General features: G+C 41.9%; 1 protein-coding gene across 1 annotated transcript in view; it reads left to right on the forward strand.

The window, feature by feature from the left end:
- Positions 1–24610, forward strand: part of STAG3 (stromal antigen 3) — a 4836058-nt gene that overhangs the window by 2728675 nt on the left and 2082773 nt on the right. Inside the window, exons 21-22 of the mRNA XM_044077272.1 lie at positions 19685–19772; positions 20409–20489. Of these exons, the coding sequence (XP_043933207.1) occupies positions 19685–19772; positions 20409–20489 (169 nt within the window). The remainder of the gene's footprint in view (positions 1–19684; positions 19773–20408; positions 20490–24610) is intronic.

Genomic DNA, 24610 nt, shown 5'->3' on the forward strand with positions numbered 1-24610 from the left:
GTATGTTGTGTATATATATATATATGTGTGTGTGTGTGTATATATATTATGTATTATTTATTTATATATTTATATTTATATATGTAATTAATTAATATTATTAATTAATGTTATTTTTAATGTGTATATTTATATATATATATTTTTTTAAACAACAAGCACTAAAGCACTTTATAGTGAAAGGCATTAATATTCATGAACTAAATACATGGATTGGTGTGTTTGAATTAATAGACAAAGCTCTATGGCCAACTAGGTTGATTTTAATTAATTATTTAGTATTTAAATGTGTGTCAAAGGAATTAGATTGTCTGATGAAGTCTTAGTGACGAAAACGCATATTTGTAGTGTGGATGTAAGAGCGTTAATTTAGTTCTTTGGCGAGTTATATATCATCTTGTTGTTGATATTTTTTCCTGAGTGAAGCACGCAGAATGGATTCTATTTTATCGTGGAATAAACTTTCTGATTACTAACCAGCGTGCCCTAGCACTTTTTATTGGATTTATTGGATTTATTAGTTTACTTTGGAGTGCTTACACTTTTTCTTGGTTCGTGGTACAGAGGAGGAGGGACCGGCTGGTTTCGTGGTCAGGAAGGATGAGTTTTGAAGCGCAAGAGGAAGCAGGTCAAACCAGAAGGCTTATTGGACAGTTAACCGAACTGATAGACCTGCTTACACCCTTGTGCACTAGCCTTGTTACCGGAAGTAAGCGTTCAATGGATCGTGTCGAGGGAGCTGAAGAGCCAGAAGGACACAGGGGGAAAAGGAAGAGAGAGCTTATTGGCGACAACAATGGAGCCGGCGATCTTCATAATGGGACTAGTTTCAACCCTAACAATACCCCTGGGATTTTACTCGACAGGTCGAACGAAGAGGAAACGAGGAACACAAACGGAAAGGACATGGGTGCTATCCCTAAGAGAAACGCAAACCCGTCGGCTGGTTTGCAAGGTACTGTTAGTCCGCAAGCTACTTTTAAAAAGAAACCAACAGTTGAATGGCTCAAGCGAGACATTCAATTTAAAGTAAATAATTGTAATAGTGTTGGTTCTGATGACAAAGAGACTTATGTAATGAAAATCAACAGACTTGACAAAATGTTACTGAAACATAGAACTTTAAGTATAGAAAACGCCTATCTGCAGGCATGTTTAAATAGGGAAATAGTCCCTAAAGGTTTAACGGTATATAAATACCCTAACAATGTCCAGATTGGTTCCCATTTCCACGAATGTTTAATCAATGTTTTCAACAATTGTGGGTTAGAAGTTATTAAATTAATTATTGAAGAAAATAACAATAAACAAAGGGAATTGGGGAAGGACATTGAGATTTTGGATGCTTGTATTACAACTGATTTAATTCATGGCATAAAAGAGGAAAGTGAAAAATACTTTTCTATGAAAAAGGATATAGACACTAAGTGTGAGGAAGTGATACAGCGTAAGTTAGGTAAATTGAAAAGGGATGTCAATGAATATGAAAACCATACAAGTTATCCAAAACCTAACTATCAGGCAAATAAAAATAACACATATAAAGGGACATGGAACAATAAAAGAAGGAATTTTCAACACGAAAACAGACAGGGGTTAAGAGAAGGTTATGGATGGAATGAAGCAAGTTATGATATTGATTTTCCCCCCATGCAGAATAGGGGAATATTACAGGAAGGCAATAACAATTATAGAGAAAATTTTCAGAATTGGGGGGGGGAAAGAGGGCAGGGGAGATATTATTAGATACCCCCAGCCCAGATGTTAACGATACCATCCTAGAAGTTATAGAGAATGATAAAGTCAAACACACCTATCAGAATTTTACCATTTATAATTTTAGTTCACTCACATTGAATTTAAATCATTTTTCACTACTCAGTAAAGGACTAAAGTATATACCTAATAGTAGAGGTGATTTTACTCGTACAATTTTGGATGTCAAGCTGTTCATGAGGAAAATTAATTTGGAAATTATGGCTTCTAAAGCGGGCTTCAAAAGAGATGGTGGGGGTGACAATATGTTGAGGAGGAAGTCAACCTACAACCCCCCACTATTCCCTCAAATAAAGAATTTTGAAAATATTATGGTTGATTCAGTTAGAAAAAAACATAATTTAAGCTGGGTACACTATAACTTAAGCAAAAACGAGAACGAAACCTTAAAAGAATTAAGTAGTAATGCATTATTGAGGGTTATGAAGCCGGATAAGGGTGGGGGGATAGTCATAATGGACAGAATCCTGTACGAAGGAAAGATGAATACCATTTTGAGAGACAATACTAAGTATACAGCGGTATCTTTAAACGAAATCAATGTTGCCTATCATAGGATCGATTCTATTCTACAAGACCTCCTGATAGAGAATATAATAGATGACAAAACTTTAAAATATTTAGAAGTAAAAAAACCCAATGTAGCTACTATATTTGGAATACCGAAAATCCATAAGGATATGGAAAATCCACCCCTCAGACCAATTGTTTCGGCTGAGGGCTCTAAAACAGTTCCCCTAGCCAAATTCGTGGATTTCAAGACAAAGCATATTTGGGTCAATAACAAGTTAATTCTTAAAGACTCCTGGGACTTACTGGGGGAATTAAAACAGGATATGTACAGAGAGGACGTGCTGTTCATCACCATAGATGTCATTGATTTGTTTGGATGCATACCACATACTGAGGGGATGAATTTGTTTGAGGAGTCTGTGTTCGAAGATGGTCATTTGAGTCTTAATGACAAGATAGCGAGTGTGATACTCATGGATACTGTCCTAAAACATAATTTCATCATGTTTGATTGTGAATTCTATCAGCAGAAGACAGGTGTGTCTATGGGGGCCGCTTGTGCCCCCACTTATGCTAATATCGTACTTTCCAAATGGGAAGAACAGTTTATCACCAACAGTAAGTTCAAGGAACTATGGACAGTCTACCATAGATTCTTGGACGATATTGTCATCTTTTGGATAGGTAGTGAAGCAAGTTTTCTAGAATTCATGGAATACATCAATCAAACTACTACGTTTTTGAAGTTCACATATACTATTAGTAACGAGTCTCTGAAATACCTAGATATAGAAATATATTAAAGGGCAGGAAAATTTGAGAGCAAGGTATATAGAAAGGAGACATATGTGAACTCTTTTTTACATTACGACAGTGCTCACCCCTTACATAGTAAGAGGAACATTGTCAAAGGACAATTTGTAAGGGGTTCACGAATGACATCAAATGACTTAGATTTTCAAGACGAATGCATGATACTACACAGTATGTTTAAAGAACGTGGATATCCAGAGGAGTTTAAGAAGCTAAGAAGTGAAGTAGAGGAAGGAAGGTTGGGTAGATTCAAACCTATATTAGGCAAGGGGAATACAAATAATTTGGAGTCGGGATATACCCCTGCAGTAAAAAAGAAGAAAAATGACCATGACATCTACATGAGAAGTTTGGTGTTAGAATATAATAGCTCAAATTTGAAATTAAAAGATTTTTTCAAAAAAGAATGGAACAAGTTTAGTTCTTTAACAGATATAGAAGAGATCCCTAGAATGGAACCAAAAATAGTGTTCAAAAATCCACCAAACATAGGTAAAATTTTAGAAAGGAGTAGTGAAAAAGTTAGTGAAAGAAACACAATGAGGAGGGGGACATACAAATGTGGAAGATGCCAACAGTGTCCATATATCATGATCAAGGCAGAAATATACATAGAGGGTAGAAAGAGAAGGATAAAAAGTAAGACTTATTATAATTGTGACAGTAGGGGGGTAGTTTACATTGCTATTTGTCAGAAATGTCAGTCGTTCTACGTGGGCAAAACTGAGAGATGTTTGAAACGTAGAATATATGAACACAATTATGACATTCTGAAAGCTAAAAATACCAATGCATTATACAAACATATCAATATATGCCCTGAATCTAAATTTGAATTTTATGTGTTGGATCAGGTTAAGCCAGACATTAGGGGAGGTCTCTGGGAGGAAATCCTGGAAAGTAAGGAGTTATGGTGGCAGGTTAACCTAGATTCCAACACTGGTCCAGGGATTAATGATTTTTTAACAATTTCACCTCTACTAAAAATAAGAGCTAATAAATTATAGTGTATTTCTGGATACGAACACTAGATGGCATTACCATTGTATGTAAAGTATGTTCCCATTCATAACAAAACATTTCTAAGGATTGAATATTAAAAACTTTGTATTATTTATTTATATATATATATTTATATTTATATATGTAATTAATTAATATTATTAATTCAGTATTTACTATTTTAATAACTTGTTACATGTCAGTTTTTAATGTTATTTTTAATGTGTATATTTATATATATATATTTTTAAACAACAAGCACTAAAGCACTTTATAGTGAAAGGCATTAATATTCATGAACTAAATACATGGATTGGTGTGTTTGAATTAATAGACAAAGCTCTATGGCCAACTAGGTTGATTTTAATTAATTATTTAGTATTTAAATGTGTGTCAAAGGAATTAGATTGTCTGATGAAGTCTTAGTGACGAAAACGCATATTTGTAGTGTGGATGTAAGAGCGTTAATTTAGTTCTTTGGCGAGTTATATATCATCTTGTTGTTGATATTTTTTCCTGAGTGAAGCACGCAGAATGGATTCTATTTTATCGTGGAATAAACTTTCTGATTACTAACCAGCGTGCCCTAGCACTTTTTATTGGATTTATATATATATATATATATATATATATATATATATATATATATATGTGTGTGTGTGTGTGTGTATGTATATATATATATATATATATATATGTGTGTGTGTGTGTATATATATATTTGAATATGGATATAGATATATATATAGATATATATATATATATATATATATATATATATATATATATATATATATATTAAATATGTGTGTCTGTGTTAGTAAATAAATAAAATCTTATACAGCAGTCTTTGGGATCTTTTCCGTCGAAGTCTGTGCATTAAAAACATGGTCTGGATTGCATACCTCTACCTAATATTACATACTGGATTTTATCTCTAGAACTGGAGTGTCTTTTGCAGTTACTGTCCTCAGTAGTAACTCGTCATGGTTCCACCTGAGAAGAATGGAGAGATTGGGTTTCTGCTTGACAAGTTTTTTGTGTTAGAAAGGATGAAATTGATTGTGGAAAATATGTACTTAAGTTACTGCTGTATCTTTTTCGTCCTTTGTGTGTCCTGTTCAACATACCTTCCACCCACTCCAACCTCTGTGAGATCATTTCCTTCTCAAGAGACTAAGTATACCTACTTTTGAGGCCCTTTTGTCCAGTGGTCACTCATCCTTAAATGCAATTCCACTCTTTTGTTAGAGTATCCTTCAGGTCCTTCGTGATTAAACCAACGTAATGGATAAGCAATAAACTCAATCTGTGTGTAGAGAAAGGACAAGCGGCATTATGAGAATTGTTTGAAGGAGGTTGATGCTAGGTGCTCTAGTGAGATAATGGGATCGGATGGAGTGAGCATCTCTGTTTCCAAACATCTTATTGGATGGACTAAGCATGAAAAGGGTCCAGCGTTAATGCTAATTACATAGTTTTTATGGAATATTTCAGGATTTAAGAAAAATAAGATGTTAAGTTGTCAATCTCGCCTTCGTTCTTGCTTGATGGGTTCAGAGCCGATCCTTGGCTCCGACTCGGCACTTGCTAAGCTCGAGAGTCACTTTTACCAGCTCGAGGCAGCCCCATATCCCATGATGCAAGGCGGTAAGTACCCAGATCTCGTTTGCCGCTTCGCTAATGAGGTCCTCCTTTTACCAGCTCCTGGTAAGTGATTTTTTACATTACTACTTTTTGCCCCTTTTCTTCTAAAACTTTAAAATTTATAGTTTTAACACAGTTGTAGTCCTTTTCTGACTAGAAATTCCCTGTCTCCTTAAAAACTTTGTCAGACTTTTCCCATCCCACCCCCCACCCCCCCCCCCCTTTGTTAGGGTGTGTGTGTGTGTGTGTTATTGATAGTCTTTTGGGATATATAATTTAATTTCTTGGACTGGTGTTGTTTGTGTGTGTTGTTCACCATGTCTAAGGAAAGGGTCTCAGGCTTTAAGAAGTGTGACTCGTGCTGTCAGAAGATGTCTCTGACAGATGGTCACACTTCTTGCCTTTACTGCCTGGGGCCTCTTCACCTGCAGGACTCCTGTGCTATATGTCACTCTTTTAGCCAGAGAGTCCTGCAGGAAAGAAGAAATAAATTGATTTTGAGGGGCCTTCTTGCCGGAGGGCTCTCCTGCCAAGTCGGCTCCATCTAAGACTTCAAAGTCTTCCAAGGCCCAGGCTTCTGTGTCCAAGCCTGTGGCCTCGGCTCCGACTCTTTTAGAGTCGAGATCGGCTCCTGCTGGAGCCGATTCTGGTTTACTCAAACCTTCGGCACCGATGGCTATCGGTGCCGATTCTGGTTCGACCACTTCGGTGTCGGCTCCGATCGGTTCCGACCACCATGTGGCTCAGGCATCGGTGTCGGCTCCAATCGGCTCCGACACCCTTACTTTTATGGCTGTATCGGCTCCAGCTGGAGCCGATGCATCGAAGCTACCTGTCGGTGCCGATAAGTTGTCGGCTCCGACAGTTTCTGTGGTTTCATCGGCTCCGATGGTTCCTTCGAGGAAGAGGTCTAGGTCCCCTTCCTTGGAGCCGATACTCTCGGCTCCGGCTTCACCTCTCCTCTCGGAACGGAGCCATCGGAGCCGATCTTCAAGGTCATCCAGGCTTTCTGACCATGATTTAGAGAGAGTGGTCAGTAGATTACTAAAATCACAGGCACTGGCCCAAATGCTACATAGTCCGACTCAGCAGACGACTATTAGTCCACACCCCATTGCAGTTCCTCCTTCGACTCTACCCCAGAGTTTGGAGTTGGAGTCTTCGGGAATAGTTTCTGCTACGGCTGAGGGACAGAGACCCCCTTCTGCTCCTTCAGCCTCTACTCTTATCTCCTCTTCGAGACCTTCCTTAGAGGGATTCGGTGGCCGGGCTTCCCTGGTCTCCTCCGAGGGGGTGAGTGGCATCGGACCCTTGTCCGACCCCGCTCTTCCCCTTGGAGCCTCGGCCTTGGTGAGCTCGGCTCCATCTGCCTTGGAGCCTTCCTTTTCAGTGGGTCCTGGAGGTCCTAGCTCTTCGGAGCGGGTTCTCTCGGACCTTCCTGGGAGGGGAGCCTTCGAGGTGATGGAGTGTGCTGGCCACTGGACTCAGCCAGCAGTCTGTTCCCTTAGCTCCTCCCTCTATAGTGCCTGTTGACATCTCTGCCACTTCTCTTGCTCCCGGACCCAGAGATCCTCCGCCTCAGGTTTCCCCACTGGGAATATCCCCCTCTTCCGAGGATTCTCCTGATTTGTCAGGAGATCCTCCGCGGAAGAGGACTTGTAAGAGGAAACACGTAGACTCCCCCGAGTCTATCACTTCGGATACTGACTTAGATGAGTCAGAGGGATCCCCAAGATCCCCCTCTGAGGATGTCTCCTTCTCAGACATCCTAGAACTCCTTAGACAGAGGGGAAACTGGCCCACCAACAATCCCTCTGAGGATGAGTCAGTATACCTGGAGGCGTTTGGATCTCGGCCCTCCACCTCCTGGGTGTCTCCGCCTTGCGACCCCTTATGCAGGTTATTGCTCGAAGTGGGCTGCTCCTGACTCTGTAGAGCCAGTCCCTAGGAGGCCTTCTAAATTTATTACTGCCCCGTCGGACAAGCAATTCCTCACAAAAGGTGTCCCCGCTGATGCCATGGTGGTGGCGGCTGCCACTAAGAAGGAACTTGCAGATCCTTCCGTACCTGTCCATCCTCCTAATAAGGACTCTAGGACCATGGATAGATATGGTAAGCGGATGTTTTCTTCAGCGACCTTTGCTATGCGTTCGCTGAACAACCTATGTCACTTCACCAGACTCCAGAGGGATATCCTTAAGGAGCTAGGTGAAGTAGTACAGGATCCTACAGCTGCAGGGGCTCAAGAAAAAATTGCTTCGCAGCTAGGAACCCTTAACTCCATTGCTAACTCCTCCATGCGGCTGATATCATATGCTGCTGATGGAGCGAGTAGAGCCGCAGGTACAGGTGTGGCTCTTAGATTCCAAGCCTGGATGCGGCTCTGTAATTTTGCAGATCCGTTTAAGGCGTCCTTCACAAACTCTCCCTTCGATGGGTCAGCTTTGTTTGGCCCTCAAGTGAAGGAAACGTTGACCAGGTGTGAGCAGGACGGCAAAACTCTTTCTGCCGTAGGAGTCCGTTTTTCCACCCCTTCTAGACCTTACCCCAAAGGACAGAAGGGTGGCAAGATGTGGTTCCGCAAATCCCAAGGAGTCACGCCGGATTCACGTGGTCAGTTTACCCCTAGAGGCAGAGGGGGTAACAACAACAGACGCCGCTCTAGAGGCAGAGGGGGTCCACAAAACAAGGGAAACGGAGAGTCTCTCTCTGACAAGCCCTTTCAGCATCCCTGAGATGTTGCCCGGCTGTCCCGCCTTGGAGGCAGTCGGGGGAAGACTATCGCTGTACCCAGAAGCCTGGCGTTCCCTCACTCAAGACAGATGGGTACAGTCGATCATATCCGAGGGTTACAAAATTCCTTTCGAGGAAAGTCCTTTCTATCCCTCAAATTCCCTTCCAGATGTACCACCGGTCTAAGGGAAATTGCAGAGTTAGAAGTCTTAAAACTACTGCAAAAGAGCCATTCAGCCAGTTACAACAGATCATTCAGAGCCGGAATCTACTCAAGGTTCTTTTGGTCCCCAAAAAGACGGGAGACTGGAGACCAGTATTGGATCTCAGCAGACTCAACAAGTCTGTGAGGAAGACAAGATTCCGAATGGTCACTCTTCAGTCAATACTGCCCTTCTTAGAGAAGGACAACTGGATGTGCTCAATAGATCTTCAGGATGCGTACTATCACATAAATTTCACAGACGCTCCAGGAGATTTCTCCGCTTTCGGCTGGGGTCCAGTCATTTCCAGTTCAGAGCCCTGCCCTTTGGTCTCACTACAGCCCCCAGAGTGTTCACCAAATGCATGGCAGTGGTCACGGCTCACCTGAGACTTCAAGGATTCCAGGTGTTTCCGTATCTCGACGACTGGCTCCTTTCAGCCACCACCAGGCATCAGCTTGTTCAAGCCAGGGATTACACAATAAATCTTTGTTCTCATTTGGGCATCTCGATCAACTTCGAAAAGTCATCCTTGTTGCCCTGTCAGTCTATTACTTTCATAGGCGCAAACTTAAACACTGTTCGGATGTCACCTACCCTTACAGATCAAAGAGTTTCAGACATTCAAAGTCATGTCAGGATCATTCTAGCCAACAAGAAAGTACAGGCCAGAATGGTTCTAAAGGTATTAGGCCTCATGGCTGCGGCCATTACTCTTCTTCCCCTGGCTCGCTTCTACATGCGCCTTCTTCAGTGGATGTTGTTCACTCAGTGGTCTTACCAACAACTTCCAATGCGTCACCAAATACTGGTGACACAGATTTGCAAGAATCATCTTGCTTGGTGGATCACTTCTCCCCAGATTCACCAAGGCAGACACTTTGTACCCCCATCCCCGGTAGCCACTGTCACCACGGATGCCTCCCTGATCGGGTAGGGGGGTCATTATCAGGGCAGGATGGTTCATGGGACGTCGCAACCGTTCGAATACCACCTGCACATAAATGTCCTAGAGATGAGAGCAGTGCTTTTAACGTTGCAAGCCCTCAACGACTTTCTTCCAGTAGGGACAATTGCAGTCCACACAGCCAACATGTCTGTAGTTTGGTATATCAACAAACAGGGCGGAACCAAGTCCTACCCCTTGTGTCGAGAAGCGCTCAGACTTTGGCAATGGGCGATCTCCTCTCATCGGTTTCTGGTAGCAATGCATATCCCTGGGAAAACCAACATTTTAGCGGACAGATTGAGCAGAGCTATTCTCATGCCTCACGAGTGGTCTCTCAAGCAATCTATAGTGGAAGAGATTTTTCTGGAATGGGGTCGCCCATGTTGCGATTTTTTTGCTACTCCCCAAAACAGCAAATGCCCAGACTTCTTCTCTCGCTTCCCTTTGCCAGGCCATCCCCCCAGAGACGCTCTGACCCAGGATTGGCCCCAGGGACTTCTTTATGCCTTTCCTCCCTTTCCTCTAATCCCTCAAGTTATCCAGAAAGCAACCGTTTTGAGAGCCAAAATGATTCTCATTGCTCCTTATTGGCCTCGACAAATTTGGTTTCCGTTCCTCCATAGTCACCTTTTGGTGCAGCCGTGGCATCTGGACCCAGTGCCAGATCTTCTGATTCACCAATCCGGTCAGCTGCACCGGTCTATCCCTTCTCTCAACCTCACAGCATGGTTGCTCCACTTCCTTCCTTAGCCAGGCTTCCTTTGATCTCTAACCCCGTTAGAGACATTCTAGTAGCTTCCTTAAAATCCTCTACCAGGAGGATTTATACAAGCAAATGGAAGCGTTTCTCTTATTGGGCTAAAGCCAAGAATATTGATCCCTTCACTGCTCCAGTTCAGGCAGTTTTGGATTTCTTAGCGGAGATTTTTCATGCAGGCTCTTCTTCTTCCACAGTTAGAGTTCAATTGGCTGCTATCTCGAACTTTCATGTCGGGTTCGCAGATCACAATGTTATGTCCCACAGGCTTTGTAGAGTCTTCTTGAAAGGAATTTTCCTCCTGAAGCCTCCAGTCAGGAGTCCTCCTCCTCAATGGGATCTAAATTTAGTGCTGACATCCTTGATTCTTCCCCCCTTCGAGCCAGCTGTTTCTTGCTCCCTGAAATTTCTTTCATGGAAAACCTTATTTCTGGTAGCTATTACATCGGCCAGGAGGGTGTCTGAACTTCATGCTCTATCTGTTCGCCCCCCCCTATTTGGTCTTTCACAAAGACAGAGTATCATTGAGAACTAATCCGACCTTTTTGCCTAAGGTCGCCTCAAAGACTAATTTAAATCAATCCATTGATCTCCCTGTATTTTTCCCAAACTATTCTAACAGATCGGAACAAAAACTACATTATCTTGATGTCCATCGACAACTCAGATATTATTTGGACAGAACTAAACAATTTAGGAAATCCGATCAACTCTTTGTTTCCTACGCTGATAACAAGAAAGGCCTTCCTGTATCAAAAGTAACCTTATCTAGATGGCTTTCTTCTGTCATCTCTGAAATTTATCGGCTCAGGGGAAAACAGCTGTGCTCAAAACCTAAAGCACATTCAACCAGAAGCTTAGCTACTTCTACGGCCTTTCAAGCTAGACTTCCTTTAGACACTATTTGTGCAGCGGCCACTTGGGCCACTCCTCATACTTTTGTTTCTCATTACAAATTGGACTTGGCCTCCAGGGACAGAGCCAGTTTTGGTTCTACAGTTCTCAAGAGTCTGTTCCATTGAGCCACCCAGGATAGAGGTGCTAGGGACGCGGTCCCATCAAGCAAGAATGAAGGCGAGATTGACAACTTAACATTGAGAAGTTATGTACCTACCATAACGTTCCATGTTAGTTGTCTTCTCTCGCCTTCTTTCTTGCGACCCTCCCTCCTTCCCCCAAGCCTGGACAGACCTTTCTCTACAAGGAGTCATGATGCTGAAGACCATACAAAGCTGGTCCTTCTTCCATCCTGCAAGTTTTTCTTTCTTCCTTCTTCCTTTGGGAAGTGTTTATGCTTGGCGCTATTGCCCTTTTGTCATCAAACGAGATCTGGGTACTTACAGCCTTGCATCATGGGATATGGGGCTGCCTCGAGCTGGTAAAAGTGACTCTCGAGCTTAGCAAGTGCCGAGTCGGAGCCGAGGATTGGCGCCGAACCCATCAAGCAAGAAAGAAGGCGAGAGAAGACAACTAACATGGAACGTTATGGTAGGTACATAACTTCTCATTTGTTCTGATATTGTCAATTTTTCATCTGATTCTCACAGATGGATTCAAATCCAATGCATTGGATCCCACTCTGCCATTAACAAGCTTGTGGCAACCAAAAAGCTTTTGGATACCTCCCCTTACCCATAACACATCTCTTTCCATTACCTCAGATCTCCTTTGATTCTTTGTGAAGACGTCGTCCGATTAACAAGCTCTTCGTATCAGGTTGTATTTTTCTATTTTATTTTTCTCCAATAAACTCTTTTATTTTTGTTTTTTTCTCAAATTTTCTTTTTTCTCTTTCTCTTTTGTAGTTTAGAACTAAATACTTTAAAATCTTCAAGTTTTGGTAAGTCTCTGATCAGAGACCTAGTCTCCCACTTCTGCTCCTTTGGATTTGACTTCTTTGGCTTTGAACTTTTAAGTATGGATTAGATCCATTGATGTCAGATCCAACATCCAGTCCTTTTACGCCAATTTTGCAGTTACCAAGGACTCCGTACTCTCCATCCTATGACCCAGTTCTATCAAGGGTACCGTCTCTTTTTCTTTTGAGACCTAGATCACCTTCCACCTCGTCCTCCTATTCAACCAGGAACCTGACTGAAGAAGATATGGAACGAATAGTGCAGAAGATATTTTGGGTGCAAGGTATCACTAAATATTGTTTGACCTTGACTCTTAAGGTTTAGACCAGTCCATACCATCCTCTCCCCCTTTTCCTCTTCCTCCAACTTCAAGGCAAGTTTCAGGGCTCTTAGATCCCCGCTACACCCTTTGCCTTTGACTTCTGTTCTGAAGATGTCCCTTTCTTCGGATCAGACATTCTCTTGGATCTCATCGGCTTTCTCGAAGCTGGAGTGTTCTCAGAGCCATAGTGAAACACGTGTATGCTTGACTTCCAGGTCTTCAGTCAGGGCTTCCATGAAGGCATGTTAGGCTCTGACTTCAACCCCAGGCGAGCTGTCTTCTGAACTGGAGGGGACCCTGTCCTTGAAACATGGTTTATCAGAGCCAAATTCCTCATCCATTCAGGAGCAGTTAGCTTTTGAAGCCTTGGAGAGGAGTATAGCTACCACCTCAGCTAAGAAGTCACCTTTTCCCTCGGATCTGCTCTCCCAACCAAATACCTTGCCTGCCTCTTCTCATCACCAGGTTTCACAGGGACTGCTGGACCACAGGTGCCAGGGCACCCATCTAGGTACCCCTGACACTTCCGATTCCTACCCACATTACTCCACTGAGGAGGTACCCAGGATGAGATTATGCAAGAGGAAGCATTTGGACTCCATGGAGGAGTCGGCCATTGAAGATACTGTCCTTGATGAGGGTGAAGGATCCCCACGGTCACCCCATGAAGATGTTTCCTTTGGGGTGATTCTGGAGTTTCTGAAGCAGAGGGGTGACTGGCAGTCAAGCAATACTTTGTCTGTGGAGTTGCTGTACCTGGCTGCTTTTGATTCTCGCCCATCTACCTCCTGCGTGACTCCGCCCACTGACGAGGTAATTGGTTTGATTTCTTGGTGAGTGTGGGAGACTCCAAATTCCATTGAGCCTGTACCCCGGAGACCAAATAAAATTAGCATCACTGCCTCAGATAAGGCTTTCTGGGTAAAAATGGGGTTGCAATAGATGCTATGGTCATGGCAGCATTTTGCAAGAAGAAACTGTTCAAGGAGAGTTCAAATGTCTATCCTTGTAATAAGTATTATTGGATGATGGATAGTTGTAGGAAGTGTGTCTTCTCATCAGCGACCTTTGTCTTAAGGTCACTGAATTACCTTTCCCATTTTGCCAGACTGCAGAGGGATCAAGGAGATTTCAAATACTAATGAAGGACTAATAGCTCTGGGAATTAAAGGGCAAGTAGCTTCCCCAGTTAGTCACTCTACATTCAGTAGCCAACTTATCCATGAGGCTCCTAGCACATGTAACTGAAGGAATGAGCATGGTGTCAAGTTCTGGCATCTCTATGAGGAGGCATGCCTGGATGTACCTTTGCAATTTTGCGGAACCTTTTAAGTCTTCGTTCGTCAGCACCCCCGTTTGATGACGCATCCCTTTTTGGTCCCAAAGTCAAGGATATGGTATCCAGGTGCGAGAAAGAAGGTAAAACCCTTTCTGGTTTGAGCATACATTTTCCTCAAAGACCTTATCCCAAGGGTCAGAGAGGCAGATGAAAAATGTTCAAAAAATGTCAAGGCTCCTACCCAACCACACAGAGGCAAGTGGGGAAGCAATAATGGAAGATATTGCCTTCGAAACAGAGGAGGACCACAAAACCAAGATTCCTGGAAGTGTTTCTTCAGGAAGCCTTTCCAGCGCTCTTGAAAGGAGGCCCGATTTTCCACCTCTGGAGGCAGTCGTGGTTCGACTCTCCATGCACTGGTGACCTGGTAAGATAACATCCGATATGTAATTGCAGAGGATTATATACAAGGGTTACCAAATTCCGTTTTCCCAATAGCCCCCACCATTCGAAAAAATCCCACACATTCCACCCAGTCAAAGGGATTAGGCAGGTGTTCAAATTCAGAAACTGCTAGAAAAGAGAGTCATCTAAGTGGTCCCCCCAGACCAGAGAGGGTTCTGAAATTACTCAAGGTTCTTTTTGGTTCCAAAGAAAACAGTCTGGAGACCAATCCTGGATCTCAGCAGATTGCGCAAGTCAGTTAGACGTTGCAAGTTCCGAATGGTGACTGTGCAATCCATACATCTGTTTGTGCAACAGGATTATTGGATGTGGTCTGTAGATCTTTAGGATGCATACTACCACCATAAAGATGGTCAGGCGCTCCAGAAGATGCCTACGCTTCTGTTTGGGAGCCAGTCATTACCAGTTCAGAGTACTGCCCTTTGGTCTCACCACCTCCCCCAGAGTGTTCACCAAATGCATGACAGTGGTGGTGACACACCTGAGATAATGAGGATTCCAGGTGTTTCCTAATCTAGGTGATTGGCTCCTATCCACCCCAACCAGGCAGCTACTTGTTCACGCATGTGTCTTTGTTCTTCAGCTTTGTTCAGAATTAGGCATAACCATAAATCACTAAAAATCTTATCTGGAATCCAGTCCAACATTAGAGTTCAGAGAAGCGCTATTGGACACCAAGCTGATGATTGACAAACTTCCTCCTTCCAGGGTTTTAACAATCAGAAGACAAACCTCAAGGTAAATCAGAAAGAAGATGGCAGCACATCATGTTCTACAAGCCTTAGGATCCCTGGCCACAGCAGTTTAGTCCTCCTCGCCAGGTATCATATGTGAATTCTGCAGTGGCTTCTGTCTTCTCAGTGGTCTATAATTCATCAACCAGCATCTCATCAGATTCTCATAACGAACATATGCAAAGAGGGATCTCTCATCGTGGATTTGCTCAGTACAGGTGACACAAGGTCGACTCTTTGTTCTCCCTCAGCTACAGGCTACAATTAGAATGGATGCTTTCCAGATGGGGTGGGCGGACATTTTCTGGGGAAGGTAGTCCAAGGTATCTGGTCCACAGACAAGGCCAAGTTCCACATAAACATCCTGGAGATGAGGGCGGTGCATCTAGCGTTGCAGGCTTTTTGCACTGTTCTTCCTTTGGGAACTGTAGCGATCCAGTCAGAGAACATGTCGGTAGTATGATGCATAAAAAAAACAAGGTGGGACGAGTTCCTAACCTCTATGTTGAGAAGCTCTAAGGGTGTGCCAGTGGGCGATCTCATCCAACTACTTTCTGATAGCAGTGCACATTCCGGGAAGGTCCAGTGTCATAGTAGACCAGTTGATCAGAACCATCCTCATGCCTCACAAGTGGTTCCTCAACCAGAACGTAGTGAAGAACATTTTCCACACATGGGGCCAGCCTTACTGCGATCTCTTCTCCTCTCCCCTCGACAAATTCAGCAGCTTGTTTGCCCTAATTCTCCCACTGGGCAGTCCTTGAGGGGCATTCTTCTACATGAGTGGCCTCTTGAACTGTTGTATGCTTTTCCCCCATTCCTTTGATTCCTAAATTCCTTCAGAAAGCCAGCAGGTTGAAGAGTACTGTAATCCGCATTGTCCCTTATTGGCCTTGACAAATCTGTTTCCCTTCCTCTGGCCTCATCTACTGAACAAGCCCTGGATTTGGGATCCCCTTCCAGACCTACTGTCCCACCCGAGATGGATGCTTCATCCTAACCTTCACAGCTTTAAGCTGACAGCTTGTTTCCTCCAGTTCCGTTGATTGCCAGGCAACCTATGCTCTCCTCCCTACTCCGTCGTATTCTAATATCCTCCCATAAGTCATTCACTCAAAAACTGTATAGGAGCAAATGGAAGAGGTTTGTGATCTGAGCACATCATCACAATATGGATCCCATCACAGCTCCCATTCACTTCATTGTAGAATTTTTGGCTCACCTTTTCAGTAACTGAGCTGTGGAATCTACTATTAAAGTTCATTTAGCAGCTGTTTCAAAATTTTCACATTGGGATAGACAACTTATCTTTAATTTCCTACAAACTTTGCAAAGCCTTCTTAAAAGGGACCATTGTTGTTAACTCCCCTCTCCCAAAATCCTTCTCTTCCTTTGGATCTGAATATGGGTTCTACACCTGATTGTACAACCACCCTTCAAACCTGCAACATCTTGTGAAATTAAGTTCCTTTCACAGAAAATTTTGGTGGCTGTCACATCAGCAAGACAGATATCGGAAATTCGTACTCTTTTCTTCCTGGTCTCTTTATTAGGTTTTTCATAAAGAAAGTCTCTGTTTGCGTATCATCCCCTCTTTCTTGCATAAATTTATTTCTCAAACAAGAAGACTATACATTTGCCAGTTTTCTTCCCTAATTTTAGTAATAAGGGTGAATATGTGCTACATTTGTTGAATGTGCATAGATAGTCACTTTTCTATTTACATAGAACTAAAGAGTTCTGGAAAACAAACCAATAGTTTATTGCATTTGCAGGCCCTAGGAATGGTTTACCAGTTTCCAAAGTTACCTTAACAAAATGGCTTTCTAGTTGTATTTCCTTTGTTTACACATCAAAAGGCATGAAGCCTGACAAATCCATTCAAGCTCATTCTGCCAGGGCTGTGGCCACATCTGTGTTTTTTCAGAAGAATAAAAACCAGCAAAATAGAAACGAAACAGTCCCACAAGTGTATGAAGCCACAAAAGACAGGAAACTGCTGTAAAACCCCAAAATCCCCTTTAATATGCACAGGTATAAGCACTTTTGTTCCAAAAGTGCTTAATCAGGAACTTTATCAGATACAAATTTAAAACATGAAATGTAACATTAAGTAGATTAAGAAACAGTGACATCACTTCCTCTATCACTGTTAAAAAGACATTACATTCTGTATTAAATATATATAGGTATATTTTTATGCATTTTTAAACTTTTTTTCATTTTATACAGTGTTATATGAACTTTATAGTTAAACAGCATCACTATCTGTAGAGGTTGCTTCTGGTTCATTTATTATCTAAGAAAATGATACTGTATTCACACATATTGGATTGTTTTGTGGCATGTTTTGTGGCATGTTTTGTGTTATGGTTTGTTGGGGTGTAGATAAATATCCTTTTGATATGTTTGGATTTGTGTTTTCTGCTTGCAGTATTTTTCATCATAAAAATGTTGACAAGAAGTTGGGTTTTAGAATGTGTAATGTCTTTCTAAATCTGATAGAGGAAGTGATGCCACTGTTTCTTGGTCTACTTAATGTTACCTTTCATGTTTTAACTTTGTATCTGATGAAGTTTCTGATTTAGCACTTTTGAGGCATAAGCGCTTATACCTGTGCATATTAAAGTGGATTGTTGGATTTTACAGCTGTTTACTGCCTTTTGTGACTTCATACACTTGTGTTTTCAGAAGAATGCTTCCTTGGATGACATTTGCACAGCAGCCACTTGGGCCAACCATCATACTTTTATCACTCATCACAAGTTAGATTTGGTCTCCAGGAGAAGGACGTCTTTTGGTGTGATGATTCTAAGGAATATTCTCCCACGAGTCCGTCCAGGGTAGAGGTAGCTGGGGACTCGGTTCCATATGTGAGAAAGAGATGAAAAATTGGCAATATCGGATGAAGTTATGCACTCACCATAACTTTCCATCTGTATTGTTAAATCTTTCATCTCTCCTTACATCCCCTCCCACGGGTTTCTTGATTGAATGGGAGAGATTCTAAAGGATTAGATTGATCTTCCTTATACTCTAGAAATGGTTTTCTTTAAGATCTTCTAGTATGTTAAGTACTGATATTTCTCTTTCCCATATATGTGTAATTATAGCAAACAAGATCTGGGGTAAATGAGGAGAGATGCATTGTGGGTAAGGGGGAGGTATCCGAGTGTTTTAGGTTGCCACAAACTTGCTAATGGCCAGGTCGGATCAGATGCATGGGAGCTGGACCCATATGTGAGGAGAGATGAAAACGATAATACAGACGGAATGTTACTGTGAGTACATAACTTCTTTTTTATATGACTTGGCATGAGTAATCCTAAGTCGTTGTTGCAGTTAACCTTTCTTACTATCCTTTAATTTTCTTACCACACTGAAGTATGACTTGAATATTACATAATGGGATATATTAGATTCTGAACTTGGTACCTAACCAATCCCATCTTAAGTTATGACTGCTATGTATTATTTTGATACATGTATAAATGACATTGTTCTGATAGAAAATTATTTTATAGTAGTTGACCTGTAACAAGTACAAATTATGTATGAAGAAAGATTATTTAATATTTGATTTCTGATTTAATTATTTGAAATGTGTAGTGTTTTGTCTTTCGGGAATAGCAACTGCTCAGATTGACAAAGATACTTCTGTGTTTTGCTGGTCTCTCACTTATCATAAAAATACAAGGTGATGGCTCTACCACCTTACTTGAATGTATAAATCTGTCACTTACAAATATGAGAGGAAAGTTTTTAGAAATTATGAACATTTTATTATTTTGTATTTGTGATCATGTGTTTATCTGCCTCTCTAAAAATATTTTGTATGTATTTTTCTATTTTACAAGTTAGCATTCATGCAGGCCAAGTCCTTCTTGAATATGTAACTGAATGTATTCTGTACTAACAAGTCTATGCTGACATGAGCAAGGCCTGCTTTTGGAACATGCTGGATGGAAGATGCCTAATTGCCTAATTAGAGAGACGGCAAAAGGAAGTAAAAAAGATGATGCTTGACCGTTCTTGCGCATAATAAGGATGTTGGACACTACCTTTTAAAAAGGAGTTGATAGCATTTTGCTGTTTAATAGGTGCTTCACCATTATTTTATTGTATGCATTTGTATCATAAATAGGTTGTTAAATTTATAGTTTATAATGCTTGGCTTTCCAATTTATTGGTTGACTGTGTACCATCTTGCTTATAACCGCTAGTGTTAGTTTTATGCTAGTAATAGACTTTGTGTGAAGTTCAAGACTTACTCATATTTATTTCAGTGGTAGAACATCTATTTATTGGTGAGTGTAGCAGTGCATCAGTTGTAGTTTTTGTGCTTAATATCCGGGACTAACATACGACTTGTATGTTAGTGTTAATGGAGCTGAGTAATTGTGCACTGTGCCTTGCATTGCCATTACCTTTAGTATATGTTTGCATACCGCTGACTGCCACTGTTATTCATGGTATTATTTCCTTATTTATTCTAGTTGTACTGACAACCAGCATGTTCTTAATGTATAGGATCATAGTTTAAGGGACTTTTCATAACTGGGTATCTTATAGCTGTTGTGTAATATTTTGTCTAACTGTTGTGTAATGATTATCCTTGTTTGTTTACATTAGCGTACATGACCTAACCAAATGGGAATTGTTTGACCCTTTTTACCACCTTCTAAAGAAGGAGATTGAGACTGGGGATCTCCCTGAGCAGGTACATACTTTGTTCACTTCTGTATGTTAAAAGCAGTTGATCATGGTTCATATTTGTTTTATTTCAGTAGTGCATTTACTTACATGGTTTCTGTTTTCAGAAACCATGTACCATTCTAGATGCAAGTGAATGTTTTATTTTAATTTGATTTGATCCCATATTTGTGTTATGATTCTTCAGTGTGCCATATGCTTATGAAACCTTCTCATTATCTGTGCAGTATAATTGGTATTTGTGTGTGTGTGTGTGTGGGGGGGTCCTACCTCCTTTGGCAAAGCCTGGAATGTGGATGTTTCTGCAATTCACAGGTTTGTCACGTACCTAATATGTCATCTCATGAGGGAGCTTATTACTGCATGCCTGAATTCACTATTGGTTTCTGCACATTTGTGTTTTCCTGTCATTAATTCTGCAGGAATGTTGGCACATAACCTTGGCTTATTTTTTTTTTCACAGGCAGAAGCATGTGTGTTAGAATTCATCTATTCATCATTAACTCTCTTCTGTTGCATGAAGTGCACTAGCGATGACTTGACCTGGAAGCTTTGGTTTAGATAAGCATGCTCATAGAGACATAATGTGAAAGAAGTAAAGAATTTGGGTATTCTTTTCATAACTGATTTTCTTTTTTTGTAGATTATGGTTCCAGCTTTAAAGTTTGTTCATTTTGACATGGTTTGGAAGTTATCTCAAGTGTCTACCAGTACCCCAGCAATGGTAAGAATTTAGAAGTTTGCAATATTGATTCCTTGTTCAAATTGCTGCATATTCCAGTGGGTATGTGGGTGTGCACACACATGGATGTGTATGTATGTATATATATATATATATATATATATATATATATATGAATTCATCTGCATGTAAGATACTAGCCTTTCAAAGTTTCTCTTGTCCATTAGCAATAAAATGTGGCAAGTATTCAGATCCAGTCACTACATATATTTGAAATCAGTGAACTTTTTAATGTGTGTTGAAATAAGTGGTGCATTATGCTCATTTTCTTGATTGCTTTCTTGTCAAGACTATGTCAGACTGTGTGCTAAACATTTCTCATACCTTTTACTACTCTACATCAGTGTGAACCAGTAAGTTTAACACTCTAATTTCCACTCCTTTAAAAGAGACAGCTAATAGTCATTTAGATTAGAGTGTTGATGTGCTTCCAGAAGTTGTATATGCCAAACATATTTTTTGAATTTTCATTCGTCTTCCATGTTGAGACCCCTCTTAGGTCTGTAATAAAGTTACCCAATGTGGAGAAATAAGTTTTCCCTTCTTTACACACAACTATTTAATTAGGGTGTTTTAACATTGCTTTCTGTGTACTGCATTATAATATTCAATATATTCTGGTCTGTAACATTTGAGGTTGGAAATTAGAGCTGCTATAATGGTTATGTTTTGCAGTTTAAGCACAGTTCAGAAATCTGTTAAGACTTTTTTTGTTTGGTATACCAACACAACCCTTTGTGTTGGAGGGTGCCAGTCTTTGGTCTGTCCAGCAAGCAGTGTGCCAGATAATGTAGCTATGGCCTTGTACATGCCTCTTAGGGAGGCTTAGCTAATTCCCACCATCACCACTTTTTTGTATAATTCATTCAACATCCATAACAAATTACAACTACTTGAATTTTTTTTGAGTCTGCTTTTGTGACCTAGTGTATATTCCCAAATGAATCAGGATGTTATAAATGACGCTAAGACTATGAATCTAGTATGCACTGCAGAAGAGATAATTAACCACTGATTGATGCTGTCATTTTCATTCATTCCTCAACCTGTGGGGTTTGGATCCAATCCTGGAATCTGACTTAGGCCACTTTTTATAGTCCTAGGAGCTCCTCCCTTACCCATAATGCCTCATTCCCTCAGATCTGATTTGCTGCTCATCAAGATGGACCGGGATTGCAACTCTCTCAAGCTCCTAGTGAGTGAGTTTTTTGTGGATTCCTTAGTTCTCTACTTCCTGTTTATTTTTTTTTAACCACCTTACTCTGACACAGAGAAAAGAAAAACATGTTTTTTACTTATAAAGTTCTTAGGTAAAATCTCTTTGTTTGTTTGTACTTCTTCACTGGTTTCATCTCTTTCTCTCTAATTTTGTTTTATCTTTTTTCTCTTTCTTTTTAGAGAGTGTAGTTTGTGACAGGAGTCTCCATGGAGTATAATGTTTGCAGATGACATTGTGATCTGTAGTGAGAGTAGGGAACAGGTGGAGGAGACCCTGGAGAGGTGGAGATATGCTCTAGAGAGAAGAGGAATAAAAGTCAGCAGGACTAAGAATATATGTGTGTGAATGAGAGGGAGGATAGAGGAATGGTGAGGCTGCAGGGAGTAGAGGTGGAAAAGGTGGATGAGTTTAAATACATGGGATCAACAGTTCAGAGTAATGGTGAGTGTGGAAGATAGGTGAAGAAGAGAGTGCAGGCAGGATGGAGTGGGTGGAGAAGAGTGTCATGAGTGATTTGTAACAGGCGAGTACCAGTAAGAGTGAAAGGGAAGGTCTACAAGAGGGTAGTGAGACCAGCTATGTTATATGGATTGAAGACAGTGGCATTGACAAAAAGGCAGGAGTCAGAGTTGAAGATGTTAAGATTTGCACTGGGTGTGATGAGGTTGGACAGGATTAGGAATAAGTATATTAGAGGGTCAGCCCAGGTTGGATGGTTTGGAGACGAAGCTAGAGAGCCAAGATTACATTGGTTTGGACATGTGATGAGGAGGGATGCAGAGTATATTGGGAAAAAGATGCTAAGGATGAAGCTGCCAGGTAACAGGAAAAGAGGAAGGCCTAAGATGAGGTTTATGGATGTGGTGAGAGAGGACATGCAGGCGGTTGGTGTGACAGAGCAAGATGCAGAGGACAGGAAGAAATGGAAACAGTTGATCTGCTGTGGCGACCCCTAACGGGAGTAGCCGAAAGAAGAAAAAAAAGTTTGTGTATACCATGTCTTATAAACCAGTTGGCTTTAAGAAATGCGCTTCCTGTGGGAATGAGATTTCTCAATCTGATGCCCACAAGGCGTGCGTTTACTGCTTAGGCCCTAAGCATCTGGAGTCCCCTTGCTCTATTTGTGCCTGCTTTAACCAGCATGCTGTAAGTGACAGAAGGAACAAATTGATATGACAAGGCCTCTTGCCTTATTCTGCTTCTTCCCATGGTACTTCTACTTCAGGGGCTCAAGACCCCAAGAAATCTAAACAATTCCGATAACACTGTAAGCATTCCCTGGATAAGTGTTCTCCTCTACCTGTGACTGAACTGCTAGAAAAGGTTCAAAATACTTCAGATCCAAAGATTTAGAATCCAGCTCCAACTGTGACTGCTCTCCTACTATTCTTGCTCATAGGATCTCCCCAGAGATGGTCCCTCTGAGTCTTGGATCTACTTGGCTCCATCAATCAACCTAACAGATCTTCCAGGAGTTCTTCCACCTCCTCGTCCTTCAGGTCTTCCTGCAGTCTTTCGGAAGAGGAGGGTGGTAGAACGATGAGGAAATTTCTCAGGACATAAATCCAGATGGGGGTTTTGCCAGCTCCATCCCCCTCCGGATCCATGAGCTGTGAGTCTGCCTTTATTCCATTTGCTCCATCTCTGATCCAACCACCTGCTTTGGAGCCCCTGGATCCGAAGGCCCCAAGAGTCGAGACGTCGGATCCGACAGTGCCTGTCACTTCAACTGTGACCATCTCCCTGACCTGCTCGGCTTCTACTATGTCAGAGCAGAACGGGGCTTGGAGCCAAAGCCTCTAGGGTTGACTTTGACTCCTAAATTTTTGACTGTCACTTCTCCTCAGAGCTTTGGCATTCAACAGCTCGTCTCCGAATCCCCCCTTGGAGCGGGAGATCTGTGGGCCTTGGGGGGGGGGGGTTGTCTGCTCCAAGGGTTTTGGCTCTGGAGGGACTGCCTTCAACCTCACCACTTCTTTCTGCCTTTGAGGTGGCAGAGAGGATTCTCTCTCTAGCTAGAAGAGCCCCGACTCTCACGTCCTCGGATCTGTGTTCCACCCCGTGCTTTGGATCCTGTGCCTGAGTCCTCTCTTCTGCCACCTGTAGGACAGGCAACCCAGAAGAGCTTCCAGTTAGTTCCCATTTCGGAGCCCCATATCTCTTCTGATACCTCCCCGGAGCATCCCACCAAGGAGGTCCCTTGTAAGAGACACTGCAGAAGGAGGCACCTGGATTCCCCATAAGAATCCGTCACAGAGGACACTGCCTTCGATGAGGGGGAATGGGGGGTGCCTGATATCTCCACCTGAAAACGGTTCATTTTAGAGATATTCTTGAAATCCTTCACCAAAAAGGTGGATGGTATGCCCAAAACCCTACCCAGGAAGACTCAGTGTTTTTGGAAGCCTTCGGGTCTGGCCCATCTACATCTTGGGTGTCCGCCTGTAGACAGCCTTATTGATCTTGTCTGCCGCAAGGTGTATGGAAGGAGCCAGATGCTGTGGAACCTATGCCCAAATGACCCGACAGGATCCTCAGCCTTCCCACTGACAGAATTGGACAAAGGGTATCCCTGTAGGTGTCATGGTGGTTGTGGCAGCCACCAAGAAGGAGGTAGCAGAGCAGATCTCCACTGTCCATCCCCCTAGCATGTAATCTAGGACTTTGGACAGATTTGGAAAGTGAGTCTACGCCTCAGCGACTGTCTCATTGTGATCACGGAACTACCTGGCACACTTCACTAGACTACAAAGGTACTTAATTAAGGAACCCTCTAGCTCTGCCCCAGGGTCCATGTGTGCAGAAGAATAAAAAACTGTTTCCTCCAGACTTGGCCACCTTACAGTCTGCCTACTGTGTCCATAAGGCTAATCTTGCATGCTAC

This window comes from Protopterus annectens, chromosome 7.part0 (assembly GCF_019279795.1).
Source record: "Protopterus annectens isolate FY-2018-M chromosome 7.part0, PAN1.0, whole genome shotgun sequence".
NCBI lineage: Eukaryota > Metazoa > Chordata > Ceratodontiformes > Protopteridae > Protopterus > Protopterus annectens.